This window comes from Zootoca vivipara, chromosome 6, assembly GCF_965207765.1.
Source record: "Zootoca vivipara chromosome 6, rZooViv2.hap1.1, whole genome shotgun sequence".
NCBI classification, from domain to species: Eukaryota; Metazoa; Chordata; class Lepidosauria; order Squamata; family Lacertidae; genus Zootoca; species Zootoca vivipara.
Window position 1 is genome coordinate 10,298,162 of NC_142589.1, and position 27,835 is coordinate 10,325,996.

The 27,835-nt window shown below is 49.1% G+C and overlaps 1 protein-coding gene across 1 annotated transcript; it reads left to right on the forward strand.

The window, feature by feature from the left end:
* The first annotated feature begins 775 nt into the window (after positions 1–775).
* On the forward strand, positions 776–27,602 carry ALDH4A1 (aldehyde dehydrogenase 4 family member A1). The gene is made up of 15 exons (XM_035120447.3): positions 776–856; positions 3,921–4,014; positions 7,547–7,639; positions 8,244–8,291; positions 8,643–8,798; positions 9,444–9,593; positions 10,390–10,464; positions 11,993–12,180; positions 13,390–13,463; positions 14,731–14,927; positions 17,188–17,232; positions 23,495–23,647; positions 24,686–24,807; positions 25,284–25,402; positions 26,501–27,602. Exons 1-15 carry the CDS (start codon positions 816–818, stop codon positions 26,611–26,613), a joined length of 1,668 nt encoding a protein of 555 aa, XP_034976338.3. The 5' UTR covers positions 776–815; the 3' UTR covers positions 26,614–27,602.
* The last annotated feature ends 233 nt before the right edge of the window (positions 27,603–27,835 follow it).

The following is a 27,835-nucleotide window of genomic DNA, read 5'->3' on the forward strand; positions in this document are numbered from 1 at the left end:
TCTGCTTTTACTAGAAATGCATCTCTGGGTGATTTGTGGGGCATAGGAATTCGTTCATTTCCCCCCCCCAAAATATAGCCCAGCCCACCACAAAGTCTGAGGGACAGTGGACCGGCCCCCTGCTGAAAATTTGCTGACCCCCTGCTCTAAATGCATTTTGGAGCACGGACAGCTGCACCAGTTGCATTTCTGCCTGTGGTCCAGCTGCCGCAGACTAAGGGAAATGCTTGCCTGGGTCTGGGGCCGATATCCAACCCTTTGTGAATGCATTGGAAATGCTGCGGGGTTCCTTAGTTTGTCCCCCACATTTTCACACGCGCTTTCTTTGCTGATTCCCCCTTTAAGAGAGCTTTGCTGCGTTTCCCCTTTACCTCTCTCATTTAAAGGTTGCAACTTGAAGCCGGCGTCTGATTGGTCGGAACGCCGCGGTGCCGCCTTCTGGTTGGCTCCCGCGGCTCCCTCCCCGTTTTCCGAAGAGCTTTGGGTTAGCCTACTTGCCTTTCTTTGGAGGGGGGGGGAAGGAAGAATATAAATATAGATACTTTCAGCTAGGGATATTTGAGGCTGAAATCTGCTGAGAAAATATACATAACAAGAAATGCTTCTGGAGCTATGTTCTGTAGCAATGCGTAATGGGTTGTTCTTCTATGGGAAACAAAATGCAAATATCTCCCCGTCATTGCTAAGAGAATGGTCCATTCCAAATTAAGGAACGGGGAGGGGTTCCCCCTTTCCATGCGTGCTGTGCTCCCAGTTTGGGATTCTTTTTTGCAAAGCCTCTATAGAGAGATATATATACAGTGTATATACGTAAGATGTTGCTTCCTCTGTTACAGAGAACGCTACCCAGGGTGGGGTGAGTTTGGATTATTGGGGGCGAGGGGAAGACTATTTGGGGAGGGGGGAAAATCTTCTCTTTCCCGTCTTGAATCCCGATTTTTCAAGTGTGGGGCAGTCAGGCTGAAACCACCCCATCGCAGACTGTGCTCCTGTATATCCTACCTATGGGCAAAGCCTGGTTTTTATGTTGGGTATTGCAGAACCACCCCCTTTTTGGAAGGAAGGTCTTCTTGCCACTATCTGATCACTCTTTGGGATGGTGGGGGGAGTCTCTAGTGCCCTTAGTTCTAGGAGTATCTCTGGAGTAACCTCCTTCCTTGCGTGCAAAAGTACCCCTCCAGTAAACGAAGCTCAAAACTGGGCAGTCCCTTCTACTTTGGGGGAGTAGGGAACCTCCTAGTAGCCTCCCCAGGAATTACTTTTATATTCATTCCTCAATGAATAGCCCCCTTCTACTGATTCCTGACGTAAGGACCCCTTCTAGACTACAAGCCTAACTTCACCTAACCTGTGAGTTAAGCTCCATTCAATTCAATGGGACAATTCAATGGTTAGGATTTCAGCCATGGTTTCTTTTTTCCTGTGGGGAGGGGGGTTGGCTCCTGGATCTTACTCTCTTGTGCTGTTGTAAGGATTTGCAATTTCAAACTGTCAGTTTCATATCAGTAAACATTCTATCGGTGGGTAGTAGCAGGGGATCGAGATCTGTATTTATTGAGCTGTATCTCACATTAGCCCTCCTTTGAGTAAACTCATTAAACTTAATGGACATTGGCAAACTTGAGACCATTAATTCCAGTAGGTCTCTAATCTGAGGAAAACTAACCCACAGTACTTCTTTCCCGGGACAGGCACCCAGTTCCTCTATCTTTATCTGCAGAAGCCTTTCGCTTTCTGAGACTTTGACCATGCCCGAAAAGAGCAATTTCCCCAAATTCAGATAACCTGGAAAAAAACAGACCTGCTTCCCTCTCTCCCTAGGCAGTCAAAGATTTTGCAAGGAGCTTCAAGGCAAGAACTTTGACAGAGGTCAGGTGGCTGCTCTGATGAAATTCTCTGGCCTGTCCTCAGCAAGTGGAATTTTTTCTCTCTCTTCCCCCACCAGCAAAAGAACTTCAGTGGCGGGTTAAAATATGTTTCGAGCTCTTAAAAACTAAACTGCAGGAGGAGAACTTCTGCATTTTTGCCCTTCAGAGTGCTTGCCTTAACTTCTTTGGAAAAGAATTATTTATAGGCTTTAAATTAATATGCTGATCCCTGACTTTTCTGCTAAATTCATTATTATTAATAATTAACCAACCTTCACCCTAAGGCGATCAGGTCCTTGAGGTGGTAAAAACAATACATGATTTTTTTTAAAAGATGCACTCATTTATTTATTTTTTAAAAAATCAGACTGAAATAAAAATGAAATAAAATATTAAAAAGATAGCAACAGGGCGATAGTTCCCATTCTGCTTTGTTAAGACTTCACCAAATGGAAGCACCATAAATTTGGTGTGGTCTTACCAACTCTTATTATTATTATTATTATTTATACCCCACCCATCTGGCTGGGTTTCCCCAGCCACTCTGGGCGGCTTCCAACCGAATATTAAAAACAATACAGCATCAAACATAAAAAACTTCCCTAAACAGGGCCACCTTCAGTTGTCTTTTAAAAGTAAAATAGTTGCTTATTGCCTTGACATCTGCTGGGAGGGCGTTCCACAGGGCAGGTGCCACTACCGAGAAGGCCCTCTGCCTGGTTCCCTGTAACCTCACTTCTCGCAATGAGGGAACTGTCAGAAGGCCCTCGGCACTGGATCTCAGTGTCTGGGCTGAACGATGGGGGTGGAGACGCTCCTTCAGGTATACAGGACCGAGGCCGTTTAGGGCTTTAAAGGTCAGTACCAACACTTTGAATTGTGCTCAGAAACGTACTAGGAGCCAGTGTAGACCTCTCAGGACCGGTGTTATGTGGTCCTGGCGGCCGCTCCCAGTCACCAGTCTAGCTGCTGCATTCTGGATTAATTGCAGTTTCTGGGTCATCTTCAAAGGTAGCCCCACATAGAGTGCATTGCAGTAGTCCAAGCGGGAGATAACCAGAGCAGGCACCACTCTGGCGAGGCAGTTTGCGGACAGGTAGGGTCTCAGCCTGCGTACCAGATGGAGCTGGTAGACAGCCGCCCTGGACACAGAATTAACCTGTGCCTCCATGGACAGCTGTGAGTCCAAAATGACTCCCAGGCTGCGCACCTGGTCCTTCAGGGGCACAGTTACCTCATTCAGGACCAGGGAGTCCCCTGGTCAAATCATTTGTCCATTTAGTTCAGTGCTGTCTACTCTGACTGGCAGCAGCTCTCCAGGGTTTCAGGCAGGGGAGAATCCCAGCCCTAGCTAGAGATGTCGGTTATTGAATCTGGGACCTTCTACTACTCCCCTTTCAGATGCAGCTGAACTACAACTCCCACCACTGCTGGCTGTGCTTGGTGGGGCTGCTGGGAGTTCTAGTTCAGCAACATCCAGAGGGCCTTAATTCTTGAGTGTATCTCTTGCCTCCCGTTGACACAGATTCCTGGTAATTCCACAGTCCCACAGTCCTGTTATCTCCATCTGCCTCGCACCTTTCCTTATCGCAGCTAATGAGGGCTCGGGTTTTATCAGCACCTGCATGAGATAACATAGTCACCATCTTAGGAAAGCAAACACACACAGCCGGTCTGCTTTCCCCATGTCTCTCCAACTGCACTTGCCCTAAAGTTCTTAAAGGAAATTCGAGCTGGCCCGCCGGCCCCCAAACTGTGCCGCTGCGGAGAAGAATGTCAAACTTTGCACCAAGACGCACAGGTCCAGCTACAGTCTGCTGAGCAAACTATTGAACTTTGGATTGAAGGCCAAAGCGTTGGGCAGGCTGCGTTGGCAACGGCAGGGTCCCTGTAGCAAGATTTGTGCGGTTTTTTGCTAGCACTGTTGTGGATGTCATTCTGCAGCCGTCATCCGCCGCAGCCTTCCTGCAAAAACCCCCAGCAGCTTAATAGGTGGTAATTCCCAAAGGGACCCGAGAACTAACATTTCCCCCTTTTCTTTCTCCCTGCCAGGCTGCGATGGCAGCACCGAGCCACTGCAGAGGTGGCCAACGAACCCATTTTGGCATTCAAGTCCGGCAGCCCCGAACGAGCGGCCCTGCAGAAGGTATTGCATAGAGGAGATATTTGCACTTTGGGCATCCTTGAACTTAACCGTCACTTGCCTTTGCTGCCTCCGTCACCACTCTGCCTTCTTTTAATGCCGGAATAGGGAACCCTTGGCCCTCCAGATGTTGCTGCCACAGCTGATGGGAATTGGGAGTCTAGCAACACCTGGAAGGCCCACAGTTCCCCCATCCCTAAACTAGACCATCACTTGCCTTTACTGCCCCCAGCTGCTGTATTTTTCTGTGTATAACACGCCCCCGTGTATAAGACACCCTCTCTTTTTGGGGACTAAAAATTGAGAAAATGGGGGGAGATTGCCCAGAGTTGTTGAGCTTTTTTGGGGGGGGGGATTGCCCACAGTTGCTGAGGTTTTCGGGGGGAAAGCAAGCGCCAATCGCCCACCCAATTGCCGCAGCAGCCAATAGCCAGCGGACCTTGACCTTAACACACAAAAATGCCGCTGGCAATCTCCTACTCGCAGCAACCAACAATTGCCCGTCCCAACTCTCCACTATCCGTGTATAAGATGAGCCCCAATTTTTTGCATAATTTTAAAATAAAAAACCCTCGCCTTATACACGGAAAAATATGGTACTTCTATCAGCTACTGTTTTCCTTGTACATTTTTTACTTGTTCATACCTACTTCTTTGGGTTATGGGGGTTTTCACGCCAAAGTGTATTTACTGTTATGCCGACTTAGTGACCCTAATTCGAAGCATCTTCAGATTTTGCATCCTATTCAACTTCTAGAGTGTCATGCTGTTTTGGAAGAAGTTACATAACCCTTAATCTTACTTGGGTTCGCGTAGGGACTTTGTAAGATTGGAATCTATCCAATCACAATTCCTCAGGGCCATTCTCAGGATCCCCCCTTCTGTTGCGGATGCGATCATGAGATTGGAGACCGGTTGCCAAGCCTTTACGTATGTGGCCCTGAAAGCGAAATTATGGCTATGGCTCAAACTATGTTTCAGACCGATGGGTTTGGCCCCCCTGATTCTGAGGGATAATTTTAAATCTCCATGGGAAAGGGAAGTGGTAGAGGAAGTGCAAAAGTGCGGTCTGTCCTCCCTTTATATTGAGTCCATGACGTACAGCCGCGCTAAAGCGATGATCGCTCAGAGATTGGGGGATATTGCTAGACAGGAGGACATAGCCCGCGTGAAATCTGGGATGTTTTTAGGAGAGCAGGTGTATCGGTCTGCACCAGCCCGTTACCTGGCAGATATCCACTACGTGGAATACCGCAGACTACTTACTGCGGCTAGACTGAATGTCCTTGATTCGGCGGTTTTGAGGGGAAGATTTGGAGGAGTCCCATACGGTCAGAGAATGTGCCATTGTGCCTTGGGTGAGGTAGAATCCACAGAACACATTCTACTGAGTTGTCCCTTTTATAATGATTTAAGGCGATATTTTATAGCCCCGTATTTATCTCAGTTTAGTTCCCGAGAGAATGGCAGGCAGCATATTTGCTAAACAAGCCCACTGGGAAAATAACCTTCTCAGTGGCTAAATTCCTCTTCCTGGCGCTCAAGTGTCGGAAACGTATAATCGAATGTCTTGATGTGGGTTACCTGTAGGAGGTTTAGTAGCGCGGTCATACCCCATTTATGTATCCCTCTGATGCCTTCAGTTTTATATTTTTATATTTTTATGTATCCCTCTGATGCCTTCAGTTTTATATGTTTATCTTTGTATTGAGAAATGTTTTTTGTTTCTTACAATCGGTCGAATAAAGTATATTGAATCTTGAATCTACTTACACATGTATGGGTCCGAGTGACGGACGTCTTTGATACATATCTTTAGGCACCAGGCAGAAACATTCTTTTCCCTCCAGGCCTTTGGCTACTTCAACCATCTATGGCCTTCTAAACTGTGTTATTGTTTTTGTTTGTTACTATGTTATGTATTTTGGTGGAAGAGTGAAGGTCCTAAGTCAGGAGCCTAATGCACATGGGACAGTGTGATCGTCCCCACCTCTCTGTCTGTCTCTCAGGACTCTCCCCAGACAAAATCCCTTCTCTCCAGGCTGCACTGCCCTCTGGACCTAGTTCACACACCCTTTGAACCCTTTTGCCTTGTCGGAAATGTATCCTTGATTTCTGATAATGCCTCTCCCCCCCCCCCCCCCGGATGGGAGATAGAGAGGGGTTTGTGAGTCGGTGAAGAAACGAGTCTGGTGTGTGAAGATAAACTTGGCATCCATTGCTCCCCTCATTTTTCGCCACTGGCATGTGAGCCTCAGGAGGGAATATGGATAGGGACCCCCTGTTTGAAATGAGAGGGGGGCAATTCCTTAGGGAAGGCGCTAAAGGAAAACTGGACTCTTAAGAAGAAGAAGAAGAAGAGTTTGGATTTGATATCCCGCTTTATCACTACCCGAAGGAGCCTCAAAGCGGCTAACATTCTCCTTTCCCTTCCTCCCCCACAACAAACACTCTGTGAGGTGAGTGGGGCTGAGAGACTTCAAAGAAGTGTGACTAGCCCAAGGTCATCCAGCAGCTGCATGTGGAGGAGTGGAGAGACGAACCCGGTTCCCCAGATTACAAGTCTACCGCTCTTAACCACTACACCACACTTAACTCCTGGTATGCCCTGCGGAGGACCTTAAGGTCGATAAATAACAACACTTTGGAGGTCCCGAACCTCAAGGAGGTTAGATTGGTTTCAGCTGGGGCCAGGGCCTTTTCAGCACTGGCCCCGATGTGGCGGAACGCTCTGTCACAAGAGACTAGAGCCCAGCGGGATTTAACGTCTTTGCGCAGGGCCTGCAACACAGAGCTGTTCTGCCTGGCCTTTGGCTTGGACTCACTCCGACCCCTTATATGGGATTTGGTGTATAAATTTTCCTTTGGCTTTTTTGCTGGCCCATGTAGGACCAGCATGGGTAGCTGGCTCGGGTGAATATCTGATGTTTCCTCCCTTTATTGTCTTGATTTATGGTGTACTACTAAAATGAGACTAAAATGGGATGCGGGTGGCTGAGGCTCTTGGGCTTACCGATCAAAAAGTCGGTGGTTCGAATCCCTGCGATGGGGTGAGCTCTCGTTGCTCGGTCCCAGCTCCTGCCAACCTAGCAGTTTGAAAGCACATCAAAGTGCAAGTAGATAAATAGGTACCGCTCCGGTGGGAAGATAAACGGCGTTTCTGTGCACTGCTCTGGTTCACCAGAAGCGGCTTAGTCATGCTGGCCACATGACCCGGAAGCTGTACGCCGGCTCCCTCGGCCAGTAAAGCGAGATGAGCGCCGCAACCCCAGAGTCATCCACGACTGGACCTAACGGTCAGTGGTCTCTTTCCCTTTCACTTTACTAAAATGAGGCTGCATTTTAAGCTGCTTATTAAGCCGTATTTAATTAAATGTTTGTTTGTTTGTTTGTTTTTTGTTTTTCCTATTACGTTTTATTGTAATTCATATTTGGTGTTAGCCGTCCTGAGCCCGGCCCTGGCTGGGGAGGGCGGGGTATAAATAAAATTTATTATTATTATTATTAATCTTATTATTATTAATTCTTTCTGTAGGCTCTAAATGATTTGAAAGGCAAGACCGAATCCATCCCGTGTGTCGTTGGAGGAGAGGAGGTGTGGACGTCCGATGTGAGGTATCAAGTCTCGGTGAGTTCCATCGACAAACATCCGCTTATATTTATATTTTGTTAGTGGCCTGACATTGGCCTGTGATGAATTTTCCCTCCACTTCCCCAAATCAGTAAGCTGTCAAGATTTGGTTTTTAGATTTTGTTTGAGAAGGATAACCTCTCTGTCGCTGGGGCCTGTGGCTATGTAGTGGTTTGAGTGTCAAGACTAGGACCTGGAAGATCTGGGTTCAAATCCCGACTCAGCTGTAAAGCTCTCTGCGGGGACCTTGGGGGCCAGTTGCTGCTTTTGCCTACCTCACAGGGTTGTTGCTGGTACTAAGTGAGGACAGGGAGGAACCTTGAGCTCTCTGGAGAAAAAGGCAGGATATAAATCCAATGAAAGAAAATCTTGTTGGGATTAGTTGCAACCTGGGTGGCCCTTGGTATGAGCTTGAAATATTCCTTGAAATATCTTCTGGAATGCCAATGGGCTTTATTCCTAGCTAAGACTACTGCTATCCTATATAAACTTACCTGGGAGTAAATCCTGTTGAACCTTGGGAGACGGAGGTGGTTTCTGAGTAGACGAGCAGAACGATACTATAAGGACCTCCAAAAATAATTTCTTCTTTCTTTTTCAGCCTTTCAACCATTCCCACAAAGTGGCCAAATACTGCTACGCAGATAAGGTGAGCAGCGCCTGCGTCGGAAGCCATGTCTAGCGGCAGACGTGCCACTTGGGCTCGGATAGTTTCTTGGTGGCAGAAATGGGATTTTCTGCATGCTAGGCAGATGCTCTACCTGTTGAGCTACAGTCTTGCTTCCCACGGTGCCCAATCAGATGCCTCCGGTTGGCCCACCAGCAGGGTGCAAAACTCCCCACCATCCAGTACTCAGAGGAATGCTGCTGTCCTGTGGCAGGGAGTGCCGCCGGTGCTGTGTGCATTGCACAGCCGAGAGAGTTATTCTCTCTTTCCGTTTTCTCCAAACTGCGTTTAATTCTTATAAACCTCTCCCTTGTCATCTTCTCTTCCAACCAGGACTTGCTGAACAAGGCCATCAACGCCGCTGTGGCCGCCCGAAGGGAATGGGACCTACGGCCTGTCCAGGACCGTGCGGAGATATTTTTCAAAGCGGCCGACCTGCTGAGCGGTCCCAGGAGGGCGGAAATCTTGGCCAAGACCATGGTGGGACAGGTGGGTGGTGTATCGCGGGTCTAAAACCCCAGCAGGCTGTGCAAATGATTATGGGAGATGTTTCTGTGGTTAGGGCCCTCCTCTGCCTTCCGGCGGGCTGTGTTGAGTTAGGAACGAAAATCTGAAAAAAAAGAAGCAATGTCATTTATTTATTTTACTGAAATTTTATATACTGCTTGATTGCAGGGGGGTTGGCCCTCGGCAGTCCCTTCCAACTCTACAGTCCTTGGATTGTATGATTGTAAAAGAAAAGAAACCCAATCTTTGAGCACCTAGACTTTGGAACTCCTTGCCCCTTGACACCAGGCAAGCATCTTCACCATATACTTTCTGGTGCCTGCGGAAAACGGTTTTGATTAGGCAAAGCCGATACAGACACGTAGAAGCCTTGCGAGAGTTTTGATTCAATTTTTAACACCTTGTTGTTGTTTTTTTTCAGTGTTTCAAATGTTTGATTTTAACTTCTTTTTTTTAAAATAAAAAAGTAATAATTTCATTGTTCTGGTCATTTTTTTACGAATGCTGAACGGGTATTATGCGGTAGCTCTGCGGTAAGGGGAAGGAAGCAGAGGCCTGTGTGGATTAGGGGCTGAATATGAACTTGGAAGAATGGCAACTTTGGAAAGTTTTGTTTGTTTCAACCAGGCAAAGACCGTCATCCAGGCGGAGATTGACGCAGCCGCGGAGCTCATCGACTTCTTCCGGTTCAATGCCAAATATGCCGTGGAGCTGGAGGAGCAGCAGCCGCTCAGCATTCCCCCCAGTACCAACAGCATGATCTATCGGGGGCTGGAGGTGGGGCACAAAGGGCCTCCCCCCACCCGGGGGTGGGGTACCCTCTATGCGACAGTCAGGATAGAGACCATTGTGACTGTGGGGGGGTTGGACCAGAAGATCCTTGGGGGTTCCTTCCAACTCCGTGATTCAATGATCATAAAGACAACAATCTCAAAGCGCTTTGCTAAATGGCGGGGAGACGTTCGCCCCCAAACATCTAACCATCTTATTAGTCCAGCCCACCCACCTTTTTGACTTCTGCGTGGTTTCAAGCTCGCCTGTCCACAATGAGGGCTAGAAGCTTTGCAGGGTTGTGTTTTTTTAAAATGAAAGCGAAGTTTCTTGGCCAGTTAGCCCTGACAATCACTTGACGTTTGCTGAACTGGGTTCCACCCCCCCCCAAAAAAAACGAGCCTGAATTTTTTGAATTTTATTGACATGCATGCTACATTTGTGTTGTATTTTATGCTGTTTATTAAGTCGCTTTTAATTAATGTTTCATATTTGCTGTTAGCCGCCCTGAGCCCGGTTTTCAAACCGGGAAGCGCGGGGTATAAATAAAAAATTACTACTACTGTATTATTATTATTATTATTATTATTATTATTATTATTATTATTATTATTATTATTATTTCACAGGGAGATGCAGCCCTGTGCATATTTTTAAAAACAGATGCTATAGACGCTTATGCTGGCCCATTTGCTCTCTCGCTCGCTCTCTCGCTCGCGCCTCCCCCTCCCCCCCCCGAGAAACTCTTCCGTGGCTGCTTATTCCACGGTCCTAATTCATCCTTTTTTCCCTACTCCTGCAGGGTTTCATTGCCGCTGTCTCCCCCTTCAACTTCACTGCCATCGGAGGGAACCTGGCAGGAGCTCCAGCTTTGATGGTGAGTAATCGTGGGGTGGGGGGCTTGGACGGCTCTTTGGTGTTCCGTCCTCCCCCCACCCGCCAGTGGCAGGGGGAGTTTTGGGGAAAAGTGTTTCTCTCCCCCCCCCTCCGTGCAGCACATATTTCTACACCCAGCCCTGTGCTTTTTGAACACCAGGGGGGTCCCTCCTGCCGCCCGCTGAGCTGAGCATCTCACGGGGAAAGCGTTCCGGTTCTTAAACATCCTCCTCCCTCCCCTCGCCATCCTCTGGACATTTTTTTAAAAGGTCTTTTTTAACACTAGGAAACTTCTTCAAAGTTTGCTAGGCAATCCTGAGATGGGGAGGAGAGAGGGTTAGAGACAAAAGCACCTATCCAATCTCTCAAATTCAAGAATGTATGAATATAGGAATAATCAGGCCACTGTCCCAACTTGTCCCTCAAGCACAAGAGCCTTCTCCCCTCCTGTAGTTTTCAGCAACTATAGAGGTTGGTAGCCATCACTGCCTCCTGTGGCAGGCAGTTCCATAGCTTATGTGCTGCATGAAGAAGTCATTTCTGTTATCTGTCTCGAATCTTCCAACATTTGGCTTCATTGGAGGAGTTCTAGTGTTATGAGAGAGGGAGAAATTTTTTTCTCCCTCCGCTTTCTCCATGCCATGCCCATATTTTAAAACTTCTATCACGTCCCCTCTTCCTTGCTTTTTCTCAAAGCCATCGTTTCCCGAACTTGGGTCGCCATCTGTTTTTGGACTACAATTCCCATCATCCACGACCTCTGGTCCTGCTAGCCATGGATGATGGGAGTTGTAGTCCAAAAACAGCTGGAGACCCAAGTTTGGGAAAGCCTGCTCTAAACTAAAAAGTCCCAAATGCTGCAACCTTTTGTCTCAGGGGAGTCTCTCCACCCCCTCGATCGCTTTAGTTGCCATGTTCTGAATCTTTTGAAACTCTACAGTGCCCTTTTTGAGGTGAGGCTCAACCTGGGAAAGTCTTTCTCCAGGTAGGCTTGAGATGTCCTCTTTGGGAAGCCGCTGCCAGTCAGTGTAGACAATACTGAACTATATGTACCAATTGGTCTGATAAGGCAGCTTCCTGTTCAGTGTTCAGCCTGCTGAGTGAGACCACAGTGAGCCCACCTATTCTTGTCTGTCCTACTGCTTGTCCCTGAGCGACTGGCATTTGGAGATAGACTGCCCCCGTACACGAAGGCTCTATTCCGTGCCACAATGGCTATTTAAGAACATCCAAAGGCCCAAATTCGAGTCAGCCTCCTGCTTCCCATGCCAGCTGATCAGACGCCTCTGGGAAGCCCATAATCAGGGCACGAAGACATCAGCCCTCTGCCCTTGTTTCTGCAAAGCAGCTGGCATTCTGAGGTACACTGCTCCTGAACTTGGAGGTTCCATTTAACTGTCCTAACTAAATACCAGTTGCATTGCAGGCAGGTGGACTAGATGACCCTTGGAATCCCTTCCAGCTCTACGATTCTATGATTCTGTGACAAACCTGATTTGCTTTGTGGCCTTTGCTTTCTCCACTTCCAGGGGAACGTGGTCCTCTGGAAACCTAGCGACACAGCCATGCTGTCCAGCTATGCCGTCTACAAGATCCTTTTGGAAGCGGGGCTCCCGCCCAACGTCATCCAGTTCGTCCCGGCCGACGGCCCCGTTTTTGGCGATGCAGTGACCGCCTCGGAGCACTTTTGTGGGCTCAACTTCACCGGCAGCGTACCGTGAGTTAGGAGGGGTGGGAGACCTCCTGTTTGTAGGCTGCCACTGATTTGAAGTTGTATTTACAAGTTGTTCAATTTCCTGTTCATAGGCTGCCACTTCCTGGAGGACCTGTTTACGGGATGCTCAGCTTCCTGTTTACAAGCTTTCACTTCCTGGAGGTCATATTTGTGGGCAGCTCAGCTTCCTCTTTATAGGCTGCCACTTCCTGGAAGAGTTGTTTACTGGGATGCTCAACTTCCTGCTTACACACTGAAACTTCCTGGAAGTTGTATTTGCAAGTTGCTCAACTTCCTGCTTATTGGCTGATACTTCCTGCAAGATGAATTTGCAGCATGCTCAACTTCCTGTTTATAGGTACCACTTCCTGGAAGAGTTGCTTACGGGATGCTCAGCTTCCTGCTTACGCACTGGCACTTCCTGGAAGTTGTATTTGCAAGTTGCTCAACTTCCTGCTTATTGGCTGATACTTCTTGGAAGTTGTGTTTATGGGTTGCTCAACTTCCTGTTTATAGGTTGACGCTTCCTGTCTTTGGCAGAGTGCAGGAGAGGCAAAGCCAGAAGTACTTCATTTCGTTCTCCCCCCCCCTTTTTTCTTTTTGATTTTCAAGTGTGACCAAACTCTTGCTTTTCAAAACAATAAAAATGCTAATGCTCTCACACCAGGAGTCCCACACTCTGGTGCTAATTTATGAGCTCCCCACCTTTTAAGGAGCAGGGGCGCATCCGAGCGTGGCGCTCGTTCAGAGGTTTAGAGGAGGCTGGTGCTTTTAATAGCTTCACAGTCTTCTGAGAGCCAGAGATTGCAGGGGAGGGGGGTCAGGCTAGGGTGGAGGTGGCAACTCCCGCTCGCCCCAGAAAAGAGCAAATTGTAACGGGAGGGAGAGAGAGAGAATCTGCTGATGCAGCCTCTGCCAGAAATTAAGCAGCTGGCTGGTGGCAAACAGAGAATTTGGTGCCCTGAGAATTGTGGAATTGTAGAGCTGGAAGGGACCCCACAGGGACATCTAGTCCAACCCCCTAGAGATTGAACCCAGGATCACATACATGTTTAGGGACAGGGTTGACAGAGCGAAACAGAAATTATGTGTGTGTGTGTGTTTGTGTGTGTAACATCACTATTCATAAGAACATCAGAAGAGCCTGCTGGATCAGGCCAGAGTTCTGAAGTTCTGCATCATGAGAAGTTCTTTTCCTCCCCTCCTTTCCAGAACCTTCAAGCGCCTCTGGAAGCAGGTCTCCGAGAACCTGGATCGGTACCGCACCTTCCCACGGCTTGCTGGGGGTAAGAGCCTGATGTGGGTGACGCCGCCCCAATTCTCCATGGAGGCTGGAAAGACTTGAGTTGTTCCCTGCATGAGTTGCTGTCATTTCTCCTTTTCCCCCAAGGAACTAAGAACATAACCACAGCCTGCTAGATCAGGACCCATGGCTCATCTCGCCCAGAATCCTGTCCTCACAGTGGCCAAGCTGATGCCTCAATGGGAAGCCCACAAGCAGGATCTGAGCCCCAGAGCCCTCTCCCCCTCCTGCCACTTTCAGCAACTAGTATTCAGTAGCATTGCTGCCTCCAGCTTTAGCCATTGTGTTATTAGTCACTCAGTGAATGCATGAAGTGCTCAAGCGGGCTGGAAATAAACAGATCTGCACCGTGCAATGTGCAGCGAACCTTTGGAACTCGCTGCTACAGGACCTGAGCAGAACAGCAACTCTCCCCACCCCTCAAGGCTCTTAGAGAGCACCCTTGTGCTTGAGCTTTGCTTGTGGGCTTCCTGTAATGGGCATCTGTTTGGCCGCTGTGAGAACAGGATGCTGAGCTAGATGGCTTGATCCAGACTGGGGCCTTCTTATATTCTTCCGGGATGTATGTGGATTGAAAGGCTGAAATTCAGGTGATGGTTTGCACGGAGACTCAGAGTTGCCTTCCACCATGTTTTATTCATTCATTATACAACCGTACCTTGGTTTTTGAACAGCTTAGTTCTTGAACGTTTTGGCTCCCGAACGCCGCAAACCCATAAGTGACTGTTCTGGTTTGCGAACTATTTTTGGAAGCCGACCATCCGACGGGGCTTCCGATTGGCTGCAGGACCTTCCTGCAGCCAATCGGAAGCCGTGCTTTGGTTTCTGAATGTTTTGGAAGTCGAACGGACTTCCGGAACGGAGTCCGTTCGACTTCCAAGGTACGACTGTATTTTGATGCTGCTTTTCACTCGCCTGAGCCACAAAGCGGTTTTGCGTACAGTAATAACATAGCAGAGCACCACGACCGCAACATAAATTATATAAAAAACAAGCAACAATTCAATGTTTGATTTGGGTGTGTGTGTCGGTGTGTGTGTGTGTATTTCGGCTCCCAGAAACTGCAGGGGAGTGTCACCACTGGACTCGGGTCATACTCACTGGTTGGCCGTTCTGAGAAGAGGACGCCGGGCCAGGGTCCTGATCCAGCCGCAGAGCTCTTCTGATGTTCTCACGATGCACGGAAGTCAATGCCCTGCTGCCGGTCAACCCCCTTTGCCCAAGTCTCCCATCTCTCTCCCTCTGCGCAGAGTGCGGCGGCAAGAACTTCCACTTCATCCACGCCTCGGCGGACGTGCCCAGCGTGGTGAGCGGGACCCTGCGCTCGGCCTTCGAGTACGGTGGGCAGAAGTGCTCGGCCTGCTCCCGCCTCTACGCCCCCGACTCTCTGTGGCCCCGCATCAAAGCCGCGCTCCTGGAAGAGCACCGGAAGATCAAAGTGGGCGATGTGAGTGGGAAGGCTCCTCTCCGCTGAAGGGGCTTTGCGGCTCAGCGGGTGGCTGATGGGATTAGAGGCTGCACTTGGCTGGCTGCTAATTCCCATTGAAGGCACCTCTTTATCCCCTGCTTTCCCCCTCCCTGCTTTCGGGACCATCCCTGCCCCCTCCCCGCAATGCCTGACACCCCCTTTCCCTACAGAACTCTCTCCTTCGTCCTTAGTACTCTCTCTCTCTCTGGCAATTAGAAATTAACTTGTTGCCTACACAGGCGAGGGTTGGTTGCATGGAACAGACTAATTGAAAAAAAAAAGAAACCCACTGCCTTTTGCCACCCCCCCTTTTTTTCTTCAGAAAGCTATTGATGGCTACTAGCCATGATGGCAGGGACGCTGGTGGTGCTGTGGGTTAAACCACAGAGCCTAGGGCTTGCTGATCAGAAGGTCAGCGGTTCGAATCCCTGGGGTGAGCTCCCGTTGCTCGGTCCCAGCTCCTGCCCACCTAGCAGTTTGAAAGCACGTCAAAGTGCAAGTAGATAAATAGGTACTGCTACAGCAGGAAGGTAAACGGTGTTTCTGTGCGCTGCTCTGGTTCGCCAGAAGCAGCTTTGTCATGCTGGCCACATGACCTGGAAGCTGTACGCTGGCTCCCTCGGCCAATAATGCGAGATGAGCGCGCAACCCCAGAGTCGGTCACGACTGGACCTAATGGTCAGGGGTCCCTTTAGCCATGGTGGCAGCGCTCTGGCTCCACAATCAGAGGCAGAGATGCTTCCAAGTCGCCGTTTCCGGAAACCACAGGAGGAGAGAGAAGACCCTTGATCCTAGATCCCACTTGCATGTTTCCCCTTTGGGGCAGCTGGGCTACTGGGCACTGTGACGCTGGGCTACCTGGGCCATTGGCCTGGGTCAAGGCCGCAGGGTGGATTGCAACGTCAGAGCACAATATTGCAACCGGTTTAAAAAGCTCACAAAAGTCACAAAAACAAGAGAGGTCCCCAAAATATGCAATGGCTCCCCTTCCAGCCCTAGATGGCGAGGGTTGAACCTACATCCCTTCCCCATTCAAATCTCGTGCTCTGTGACTAGTGTCTTCGTTGAGCACGTTCACAGAGTGCCTTAACAACCAGTCCTTTTTCCCGAGGAACTCTGGGAATCATAGAATCATAGAGTCGGAAGAGACCACAAGGGCCATCCAGTCCAACCCCCTGCCAAGCAGGAAACACCATCAAAGCATTCTTGACACCATCAAAGCATTCTTAAAGACCTCCAAAGAAGGAGACTCCACCACACTCCTTGGTAGCAAATTCCACTGCCGAACAGCTCTTACTGTCAGGAAGTTCTTCCTAATGTTTAGGTGGAATCTTCTTTCTTGCAGTTTGAATCCATTGCTCCGTGTCCGCTTCTCTGGAGCAGCAGAAAACAACCTTTCTCCCTCCTCCATATGACATCCTTTCATATATTTGAACATGGCTATCATATCAGCCCTTAACCTTCTCTTCTCCAGGCTAAACATACCCAGCTCCCTAAGCCGTTCCTCATAAGGCATTGTTTCCAGGCCTTTGACCATTTTGGTTGCCCTCTTCTGGACACGTTCCAGCTTGTCAGTATCCTGCTTGTCAGGAATCATAGCTCTGTGTGGGGAAGAAGGGGGTGGGGTCTCCGAACAACTCTCAGCACCCGTAATACAGACTAGCTCCCAGAATTCTTTGGGGGAAGCCTTGACAATAGTAGCTTCTGTACCTAAGACAGTGAACTTCATTTGGCAATTAATTACATTAGTTTTGGCCATTGCAGAAAGTGAGAGAAATACTTTTTAGTGGTACGCGGAATTGTAGTGCAACGGAAACAGGGCTGATCGCAATGAAAGCTCCCATCTGCGTTGAAAATTTAAAGCAGTATCATGTCACTTTAAACATTCATGGCTTCCTCCAAAGGATCCTGGGAAGTGTAGTTTGTTAAGGCTGATGAGAGTTGTTAGGAGGTTCCCCCATTGCCCTCTCAGAGTTACAATTTCCAAAGCAGTTTAGCAATCATCCCTCATCCCAGGGAATAACTTGGGAGGGGAAGAGGGATCTCAGACAACCCTCAGCACCCTTTAACAAACTACAGTTCCCAGAATCCTTCAGAGGAAGCCAAAGTGGTGTTAAAATGGTATCACAGTACCTTCAACGTAAGACATGGATGTAGCCCTCGCTTTGGTGGGAGATGGGCAGAACAGAAACCAAGTGGCATCTCACATTTTTTCTTCCTCGTTTGGTTTTCTCCCCAGCCGACAGATTTCGAGACGTTCTTCTCTGCTGTCATCGACCACAAGGTAACGGGTTTCATTCGTATCTCTTTTCCAGTCGCTCCAGTAATTCTGTACGGTGTAGGGTCCATGAAACGAATCAGGGATTTCTCTATGGAAATTCCGTCCCTGTGCACCTCTGACTTCTCCCTACATTGGTTTTGTTCATTTATCCTTGCAGGATTTTGGGGTGCTGTAGGGTCGATCTCATTGGGCAGTGGAGGCTGGCCCAGTAGACTCTGTCCTAAGCTAGTGATTCCCTGCCTGATTTTTATATTACAACCAAACCAGGGGTTGGCCCTGCCTGTCTTTTACTGTAGCGCCACCTGCTGTTTGGCTCCCTGCCTTCTGCCCTACTGGGCCCAGTGGGCGCCAACAGCCATCACTAATGGAAAATGGTATGGCCAAGCTGGGATTTTGAGCATCATACCAGATTCTAGATTATGGTTTCTGTAAAATCTGTTTTGTGTGTTAGCTGCTGGTAGTCGCCACCCCAGGGCTCTTTTTGAGGACGATTGGGATACAACAAATATAGCAGGAACAACAACACCACATGTGCACACTCTCTATCTATTGGGCACTGCTTGCCCAGACTTTTGCAGACTGAGGGCCGCATTCCCTTCTAGGCAGGCTTCCGGGGGCCACGTGTCATGGTGGGTGGGGCCAGAGTCAAAAGTGGGAGGGGCAACAAAGGTAAATTTTGCCTTGGCGCAGTAGGGTACTTTCAGGGCTTGATTGATGAAGCCTTAAGCTACTGAAGGTGGTGGGGCCTTTTATATGTCTAGCTGTCAACAACAAATTGTCGCTCTTTTTTTGTGTTGAATATATGCTATATGGTAATTTATGGACCTACACAACTGTTGCTGTATATAGGTTTTCTTTTATTTGTTTTTTATCTTATATTTTGGAAATGTACATCCAGGTGTTTTTTTCCCTTTAAATTTTTTGGGGCCCCCAAGAGAGTGGGGCCCTAAGCTATAGCTTGTTTAGCTTATACAGTGGTACCTCTACTTACGAATAACTCTACTTACGAATTAAAATAAAAAAATTCCTTCAGTAGCACCTTAAAGACCAACTAAGTTTTTATTTTGGTATGAGCTTTCGTGTGCATGCACACTTCTTCAGATACTTACGAATGTTTTTACTTACGAATGGAGCTTCGTCCGCCATCTTGGATGCGGTTTAGATAGGATTTTTTTCTACTTACGAATTTTTAGATAGGGTTGCTTTGACTTACGAATTTTTTCTTCCAATGCATTCCTATGGGATTCGGCTTACAATTTTTTTCTACTTACGAATGTGCGTTCAGAACGCATTAAATTCGTAAGTGGAGGTACCACTGTACGTAAATCCAGCACTGGGTACTTTCTAAAACAGTCACACGTCCTTCTCTATGCTCCCATCCAAGGAAGGAAGAGGCATTTTCAGAGTTCAAGGGAAGCACTTCCCAGCCAGGCTAAAACACTCAAGTGGGGTGAAAGCAGGACCAGTGAGGGGTGTGGCCTCAGAGGAGGGGGTGTGGCCTCAGAGGAGGGGGTGTGGCCTGGCGAGAGTCCTAGGAGCTGGACAGAGAGGCTTAGAGGACCTCAAATCAGCCCCTGGGCCTGAGACTCCCCATTTATTTACTAATTAACTTTGCTAGTTGCTTTATCTTGCCCAATGAAACCCAGACATAGCTGCCAAGTATCCCATTTTCGCCGGGAAAACCCCTTTTTTCCTATCGTTTCCCGGCGGTCTCCCGTTTAGGTTTTTATCTCGATATTCTCCCTTAAATCTGCTTCTGCCGGCGGCCATTTTTCTGGTGCCGCTTTGCCCTTCTATGGGCACCAGAAAATGGCGGCGGCGGTGGCGGAAGTCGCTTTTACGCATTTCCGGTCATGCGTAGAAGCGACTTCCGGCGCTGGCGCCGCCATTTTCTGGTGCCCATAGCAGGGCAAAGCACTACCGGAAGTTGCGTCTACGCAACTTCCAGTGTCATGGGCTGCCGATCCCGGATTTTTCCGTCCAGGACTTGGCAGGTATGAACCCAGAGCAACTTATACCTATACCCCTGCAACATAGATGCATTAAAATCAGGGTGGGGGTGGGGAAATGCATCTCACCCACTTCTCAGAAGAGCCACAGATAGAGGTAGAGAAGGCCTGATTGAAGAGGAACATCTTTGGCTGGTGCCTAAAGGTGTATAATGAAGGTGCCGGGCGAGCCTCCCTAGGGGAGAGCATTCCACAGACAGGGAGCCACTGCAGAAAAGGCCCCGTTCTTGTGTTGCCACCCTCCGGACTTCTCACAGAAGAGGCACATGAAGAAGGGTCCAGGGTCCAGGTCGGTTTTATGGGGAGAGGCTGTCCTTGAGGTATTGCGGTCCTGAGCCATTTAAGGTTTTATACATCAAAACCAGCACTTGGACAGAATTGGACTCGATGAGCAGGGCACCTGCTCGGCAACTCCTGCCTGAAAGCCTTGAAAGCCATTGCTGCCAGTCAGTGTAGACAATACCAAGCTGATGGACCAACAGCTTTTTCATTGATGTGTGTGTATGTGTGCGCACAAAACTGAGCTAGACAGACCAAATGTCTGGCTTGGTATAGGCAGCGTATTCTGTTCCAGTTTGGGGTGTATTCCTTACAGTCTGTTATTTTAACCCTAGACTTTGCTCTCTCTTCCTCCCCACCATCCTTTACCCGTGCACTTTCCCTGAGAAGGCGAGGAAAACCTGGCCTCAGTTTTCTCAGGCATAAACAGTGATCCATCTTTTTTCCGAGTTAAGGTGTGGGAAGGAAGTGAAAACGAAATTGCCAGTATCAGGATGCCATTATCGAAATCTTTGGGGCAGACACATTTGGGATGCAGAGCATGGTGCTGATAACGTCGAGGTTGCAGGTTTGATCCCCTTATGGGACAGCTGCATATTCCTGCATTGCAGGGGGTTGGACTAGATGACCATCGGAGTCCCTTCCAACTCTAGAATTCTATGAATGTTCTGTGTCCAGTTCTGGTCGACCTCCCCTCAAAAAGGGTACTGTCGAGTCGGGGAAAGGTGCAGAAAAGGGAAACCGAAATGATCAAAGGTGGGAATGGAATGACTGTTATGAAGAAAAGTTGCAGTGTTTGGGACTTTTAAGTTTAGGTTAAAAGGCAAGTTAGAGGCGACCTGGTAGAAGTTTCCTTTGTGCAGTGCGTGGTTAGACTGTGGAACTCCCTGCCACTGGAGACAGTGATGGCCATCACTGAGGACTGGGCAAATTCATAGAGGAGAGGGTTCTCAATGGCTACTAGTCGCAGCGACTCTGCTCTGCCCTCCACACTCGGAGGCCGTGATGGTTCTGTGAACACCAGTTGCTGGAAACCACCAGAGAATGCCCTTGTGCTCAGACTCTGCTTGTGGGTTTCCCTTTGAGGCCTCCTGATCAGCCACTGTGAGAACAGGACGCTGGGCTAGATGGGCCATTGGCCTGATCCAGCAGGTTCTTCTTATGCTCCTGAAGGAAGCAGGGCCCTGAATGAAATTCACAAAGCCCCCCCCCCTCTTGACTCCCTTCGACTGCAGCCAAATCAGGATCCTCCCTCTCCTTGGTCCACCTCCTGACTCAACACTATTTGTCCTGCATTTATCTGTGGGTTGCCCTTCAGCCGAACGTCTCCCAGGGTGATCCTCAAGGAAACTCTGGAGTGCATCAGTTGCATCGCAGGCAGTGCGGTGTAGCGGTTATGCCGTTGGACTAGGGCCCAAGAGACCAGGGTTCGAATTCCGCACACACCACTTGGCAATGAAACTCACTTGGTGGCCTTGGGACAGCCTAACCTACCTCACAGGTTTGGTTGTGGGGATTAGAGGAGGAAGAGAACGGCGTCCGCTACCTTGAGCTCCTCGGGAGAAAAAGGTGGGTTAGAAAGGAAACCCAAGTTAGCCCGGCAAACCCGTTCCCTCCTTCCACCTAGGGGTGGAGGTCTGGCCTCCTGATCCCTCTCGGACCCACGTCCAGCGATCCCACAGCCACCTGCCCTTCCCTTCCCTGTCCCACTTTCCCTGGCTCCCTGCCCCACCCCCCTCCCCAGTCTCTGGGTCCTGCGTGGCGTTACCCCCGCCTTGGTTCCTTCCCCACCCCACCCCCCCTTGCTCTGCTATCTCCACCTCCCAGGAGCTGAGCTTCCTCCATTCCTGCCTTTTCTGCTGAGCGAATCCCTGCTGAGATTACGGCTGAGCCGGCAAATGCTTTCTTTAAAGACGTATTTTCACAGCTTAGGAGCAGGCATCTGTCAATAATGATAACCCCACCGCTGCCACCTCCTCCTCCTCCTCCTCTTCGCTCCCCAGCCCGCCCTCACGTTCCCCTGCTTCGCTCGTCTAGGCACATTTCCCCCTTCCTGTAGCTGAAGACTTTCCCTTTGAAGTCCTTTGCTTCTCCTGTTGAATCGGGCTAATCTCTCGTCACACCCAAACGGTGTATCTATCTTTGGGGCAAGTTTCTCGTTTCTTCTTTCCTTTCCTTGGCCCTCCTGGGAAGGCAGGGAGCTGCCTCCATCCCTTCCATTTAGCTAGCTCAACCACCCAAGATGAGCTGGCCCACCTTGGCCAAGGGGGCGGCGCCACCGCTTGAGGGCATTCTAACCTCTGAGCGCTTGACGGAAACAAACAAAACGATGAAACCGGCAAGTATCCAAAAACTTCCGAAAGAATCAAAACCAGCAGTCAGCCGGAGAACGCGTGGATAGGCAAAAAGTGGGCGCTGAGAAGGGTGCCGTGCGTTTTGGCGCATTCTGGACTTCAAGAGGCGGGGAGTTCCAAAGTGTAGGTGCTGCCTTCATGAAAGAGATCCCTACCACAGTGTACCTGTAACAGTGGCAGTTCACCCTGCAAGCAAACTGGTCCCAAGCTGTTAAGGGCTTTATATGTTAGTAATGCCTTGTGGAGTCCAAGGGATGTTGACCTCCTTCGTGATGCTCGATTTCCAGCGGAGGACAGCTCTGAGGTCGACGCAGCAGAGTGCTGTCAGGGTGCTTGTATCGATCACCCAAATGCGGGCGGTTGTGCGAACATGATCTGGGTGGGTGCAGGTCTTGGGCTTTCCTTCACAAACCCTCCATTCTGGTGGCCGCAGCCAAATTCTGTAGGGTGGGGATGGAAACGGAAACTGCCCGTGCCGTAATGCCATTATACAAACCTGTGGCATAGCTGCCAAGTATCCCGTTTTTCGCGGGAAACCCCCGGATTTTAATCCGTTTCCCGATGTTATCCCGAATAGAAAAAAATCCCGGAAACCCCCCTGGATTTCCTACCTGCCAGGGAGGCTCCATTTCGGGTGCCGCTCTGCCCATGTCTGGGCACCGGAAATTGGGCAGAGCGGCACCGAAAGTCACTTCTACGCATGGACATGCGTAGAAGCGACTTCTGGTGCCGCGCCGCTGCTGAATCCCGCATTTTTCAGCTGGAGACTTGGCAGCTGTGACCTGTGGTGTGACTGCATATGGAATACTGTGTGTCGTTCTGGTCGCCTCCCTTCAAAAGGGATATTGTTGAGTTGGAAAAGATTCAGAAAAGGACAAGCAAAATAATCAAAGGGTGGTGGAGCAACTCCACTATGAAGGAAGGTTGCAGCGTTTGGGAATTTTTGGTTTAGAGCAGTGTTTTCCCAAACTTGGGTCTCCAGCTGTTTTTGGACTACAATTCCCATCATCCACGACCGCTGGTCCTGCTAACTAGGGATGATGGGAGTTGTAGTCCAAAACAAACAGCTGGAGGCCCAAGTTTGGGAAACCCTGGTTCAGAGAAATGGTGAGTATGCGGCGACTTGATAGAAGCTTATAAATTTATGGGTGGCACGGAGAAAGTGGATAGAGAAAGGTTTTTTCCCCCTCCCTCTCAAAATAACGCTAGAACTCATGGGGATCCAGTGAAGCCAAACGTGGGATACGGTAATTCAAAACAGATAAAATAAATTCTTTATGCAGCACACATTGTTAAACTACGGAACTCCCTGCCACAGGAGGCAGTGATGGCCACCAGCTTGTGTGGCTTTAGAAGATGATTGGACAAATTCATGGAGGAGGAGGAGGACTATTGATGGCTGCTAGCCACAGTGGCTGGGCTCTGCCCTTCACCGTCAGAGGCAGCCATGCTTCTGAATGCTAGTTTCTGGAAACAGTGGTAAGGGGAAGAGGGCTCTTGCGCTCAGATCCTGCTTGCTGGTTTCCTGTTCTGCCACTGTGAGAACAGGACGGTGGTCTTGACGGGCCGTTGGCCTGATCCGGAAGGTTTTCTTCCTGTTCTTATGTCCTTCTTCTCTTCCAGTCTTTTGAGCGCAACAAGAAGTGGCTCGGCCATGCCGAGGCATCGTCGAACCTCAGCATCCTGGCCGGGGGCGGGTGCGACGATAAGGTTGGGTATTTCGTCCAGCCGTGTATTATTGAGACGAAGGACCCGAAAGACCCCATCATGCAAGAGGTGGGTCTTCGAAGGGGGCAGAGTTTCTTCCCAGGGGAACGTTAACCGTCCTCCGCGGCTCACACACACATTTCGTGTGAAGCCGGTGTGGCTAGGAAGTCCCGAGATCCAACTTGGGTGGCTTTGAAAGGGGATTTGACAAATTCGGGGTGTGTGTGTGTGTGTATGGCTGTGCTCTGCCTCCACAGTCAGAGGCAGCAACGCTTCCGAATACTACCATAGTTGCTGGAAATAGCAAGGGATTGGAGCTCTTGGGTTCCGATCTTGCTTGTGGGTTTCCTATTGAGGCATCAGGCTGGCCATTGAGAGAATAGGACGCTGGACTAGATGAGCCATGGGCCTGATCCAGCTGGCTGCTAAAGCAAAAATCGCTAACAATATTTGTGTGTGTCCCCCCCGCAAACACAGCTTCCAAGGTGGGTACCATGGACGAAGGCATTTTCCTTACTCTAGAAAGGAAAAAGCCTTTGATCTGTTAAGACTGGAGGCAGAAGCATTTTATGTTGGGCCTCACATTCTACTCCGGAAAAAAAAACCCAGAGGTCGTCGGACTCCAGGTCCCATCAGCTTAATCCAATAGGGACAATGGTCAGGGATGATGGGAGTTGTAGTCCAGCAGCATCCAGATATCAGTAGGTCGCCCATCTCTGCACTAAATGATGTGATGGAGGTAGCTGGGGGCAGTGAAGGCAAGCGATGGAGGCATCTAGGGGCAGTAAAGGCCAAGTGGCAGCCTGGTTCAGGGATGGGGAAATTGCAACTTTGTGTTGTTGGGGCTCCAGTTCCCATCAGCTTTAGCCAAGCTTGGCCAGTGGTCTGGGACAACACTGGGAGTTGGGGGTCCTACTCAGAGTAGACCCATTATGTGGCACCCAGCTAAGTTCGACCCTAGGTGTTATCTCGGCTGTTTGTTGGAAGGTTTGGGACAGATCCTGAAGATCTTAGACACTGCTTAGACACTCACACCAATGCTGTTCTCAGAGATGCATCTCTTGTCTCTTATCTCCACCCCCCCACCTTCTTCTCCCCCATATTCAGGAAATTTTCGGGCCCATCCTGACGGTGTATGTTTACCCGGAGAGTCGGTACAAAGACGTCCTGCAACTGATTGACAACACTTCTCCGTATGGCCTCACAGGGGCAGTGTTTGCCCAAGATAAGTAAGCACTGGAGTCCACTCCCCCCCCCCCTACAGCCCTCCTCCTGGGTCTCATCCTGACCACTTTTGCCAGCATAGTACAAATCAAGTAGTGCGAGCAAGTCAAGAGAGGAGGAACTAATCTTATATAGGTATGGGTTTTGATTCTGGGCTGTCTTTCCGAGACAAGGGCCCACTTTTATTATCGTTCTTTATTATTTCATTGGGTTTGTACCCCACTTTTTCCCCTCTGAAGAGCTCAGTGCGGTGTGCATGGTTCTGTCCGTGCTCCTCATTTCACCCCCACAATGACCCTGCGAGGTAGGTTAGGCTGAGAGAGGCACTGACTGTCCCCCCAAGGGCACACCCAGTGATTCGAACCCTGGTCTTCTGGGTCATCTGTGTTGCCTTGGGCCTGACCTGTCGCGCAGGTGTGGCCTCGTGGTGTCTTAACACGAATTCCTTCCCACCCACCCCCCGTTTCTGCGTCTCTTACAGAGCCGTCATTGACGAAGCGGCAAAGGTCCTAAGGAACGCAGCTGGCAACTTCTACATCAACGACAAGTCAACCGGCTCCGTCGTGGCACAGCAGCCGTTCGGCGGGTCCCGGGCCTCAGGTGGGCGAGAGCGAAAGTTGGGTGGGGTTTTGCACTGGGTGGGGCAACGCAGCACCTTCTGCCTTCCTCTTCTGTTTAATTCATCTGTTGCATTCAAGCCTAGGTGAGCCTTTGGAATCCCTTACAATTCTATGGTCAACTTCTTTCCTTAGTGCTCCCCCTCATTTTATCCTCACAACGACCCTGCGGGGTAGGCTAGGCTGAGGGACAGCGGCTGTCCCCCAAGGTCTCCCCAGGGGGCTTCGTGTGGCCAAATGGGGTGATTTGAACCCTGGTCTCTCCCACGTCTGATACTCTGCACCAGGGGTAGCCAACTCCCGAGAGACTGTGATCTACTTCTAGAATTAAAACCTGGCAATGATCTACCCCTGCTTTTGGGGGGTTCAGGTCAAAGTTGTTGAGTTTTTTTTAGGAAGCTTTTTTGGGGGGTTAGAGGCAAGGGTCAAAGGAAGAAAGTCACTCACCAGAATATCGCTTTGAATGATAACAGCCACAGAGGGATAACTCCGTCTTCCCTTCCACTGATCAGACAACATGCTCTACACCAGGCATCCCCAAACTTCGGCCCTCCAGATGTTTTGGACTACAATTCCCATCTTTCCCGACCACTGGTCCTATTAGCTAGGGATCATGGGAGTTGTTGGCCAAAACATCTGGAGGGCCGCAGTTTGGGGATGCCTGCTCTACACCATGTTGGCTGCCCCAAAGGAATTAACAGGGAGTCCCGAGAGGAAATGTAATATTACATTTCCTTGTAATACTGCATACTTCTAAATCCCAAGATTTATTTACTGAATATCTTGTTGTTTTTTAACTTTAAAATTGCATTTCAAAAATGTACATCAAATTTACAGCAATAAAAACAGAACCATGCAATAAAACCCTAGGAAAAGTTAAAAATGCAAAAAGGTAAAGACCAATTAGAAGGCAGGTGAAAAAAAGAAGAAAATGGTGTTAGCAATAGAAAATTCCTAATGTGAAATAAGTAGCCGGAGGCACAATGAGATCCAGCGGCTTGCTTTGCTTGTTTTGTGTTTTGAAAAGACGGAAATGGTTTTTCTCAGATTGCCGTTTGCATTTCCCCCCCTTTGGAAACAGGAACGAACGACAAGCCCGGGAGCCCCCACTACATCCTGCGCTGGACGTCCCCCCAAGCTGTCAAAGAAACCCACGCACCCCTGGGGGACTGGAAGTATCCGTACATGCAGTGATGCAGCTCTCGACGGTGCCTTTATCTTGGAGCCGCAGTTGGGTTACCGACCCACCACATTGTGGATCTGTTAAAGTAGTGGCAATCTCTCATAATGCACCAGTCTATTTAGGAACTGATGCCTCCCCAGAACCCTTGGGGAACCTTATTTCCTGTTTTGGAGGAAACATTGAGGCTCAGTGCAATGTTAGCCTTTGAAATAATCTTTAATTATTAACATTATTTTAATATTTACAAAGCTCTCTAATTCTAACACCTTTTAAACCTTGGTACGATTCCAGATATGCTGAGCTCAGCCCTCTTGAGCCGAGTCTCTAGAAAGTTTGCATAATTCTATTTTTCCACCTTAAACTGTGCCCTGCTCTCACCTGGGCAGAGGAATACGGTTTCTCTGCCGAGAGCAACTTCATTAAAACGTTGGTTCATAGGGGCATTCACTTGTCTGAGCTGGTTGAAAAAAGAGGGTTGGATTTCCCAAAAGACCTCCGGGTTTCAGAATGAGCATGGATCGTATCAGCAACGAGCATTGCAAGCTCGCTGACGTGTGTGACCTGTTCCTTCCAACCCTTGTGGTTTTTGGGGTTTTTTTTGGATAGAATCTCCAAAACCTAAGTTCCCATTGGCCAATATTATTTGGACGACAATGCCTCTTTCTTTATAAACCTCACCTGCTGTGGATTTGATCACTCAAGTGGGGCTAGGCAAAGAGGGTGTGTGTGTGTTGTTTTTTTAAAGGATGCCTATTTTTGCAGCCCATATATTTTAATCCAGATTCCGGCATCAACTTTCCAAATAAAATAAAATCAGGTCAAAAGAAGGATACTTTGGAGGGGAAAGTTAAAATGGAATGATTGGTTTGTGGGCGGCTAACATGCAATATGTTCAACAGCTCGACGCGGCTGTTAAATTCAGTGTTAATAATAATGCAATAGGGTGTATATTTTTATGTGCCTTTGGAACAAAGAGAGCTTAGTAAATCTGATAATAGTTTCATGTGTTTTCGGACTTGGTTTATTGAAATACGCTTACTTAGGGAAGGGGTGGGGAGTCTTGGGGCATTGCTGAGTTGCCTTTTGGGAAGCTTTGTGGTTTGAGATCCTGAGGGCCAGATACAGAGGTCTGGAGGGCCACGTCCTGCCATTGGGCCTGAGGATTTCAATTCATATGGCATGCACATGCGTTGAGTTTGCTCAGGTTAGCTGGATGAGGGGGTTAGAGGCCAC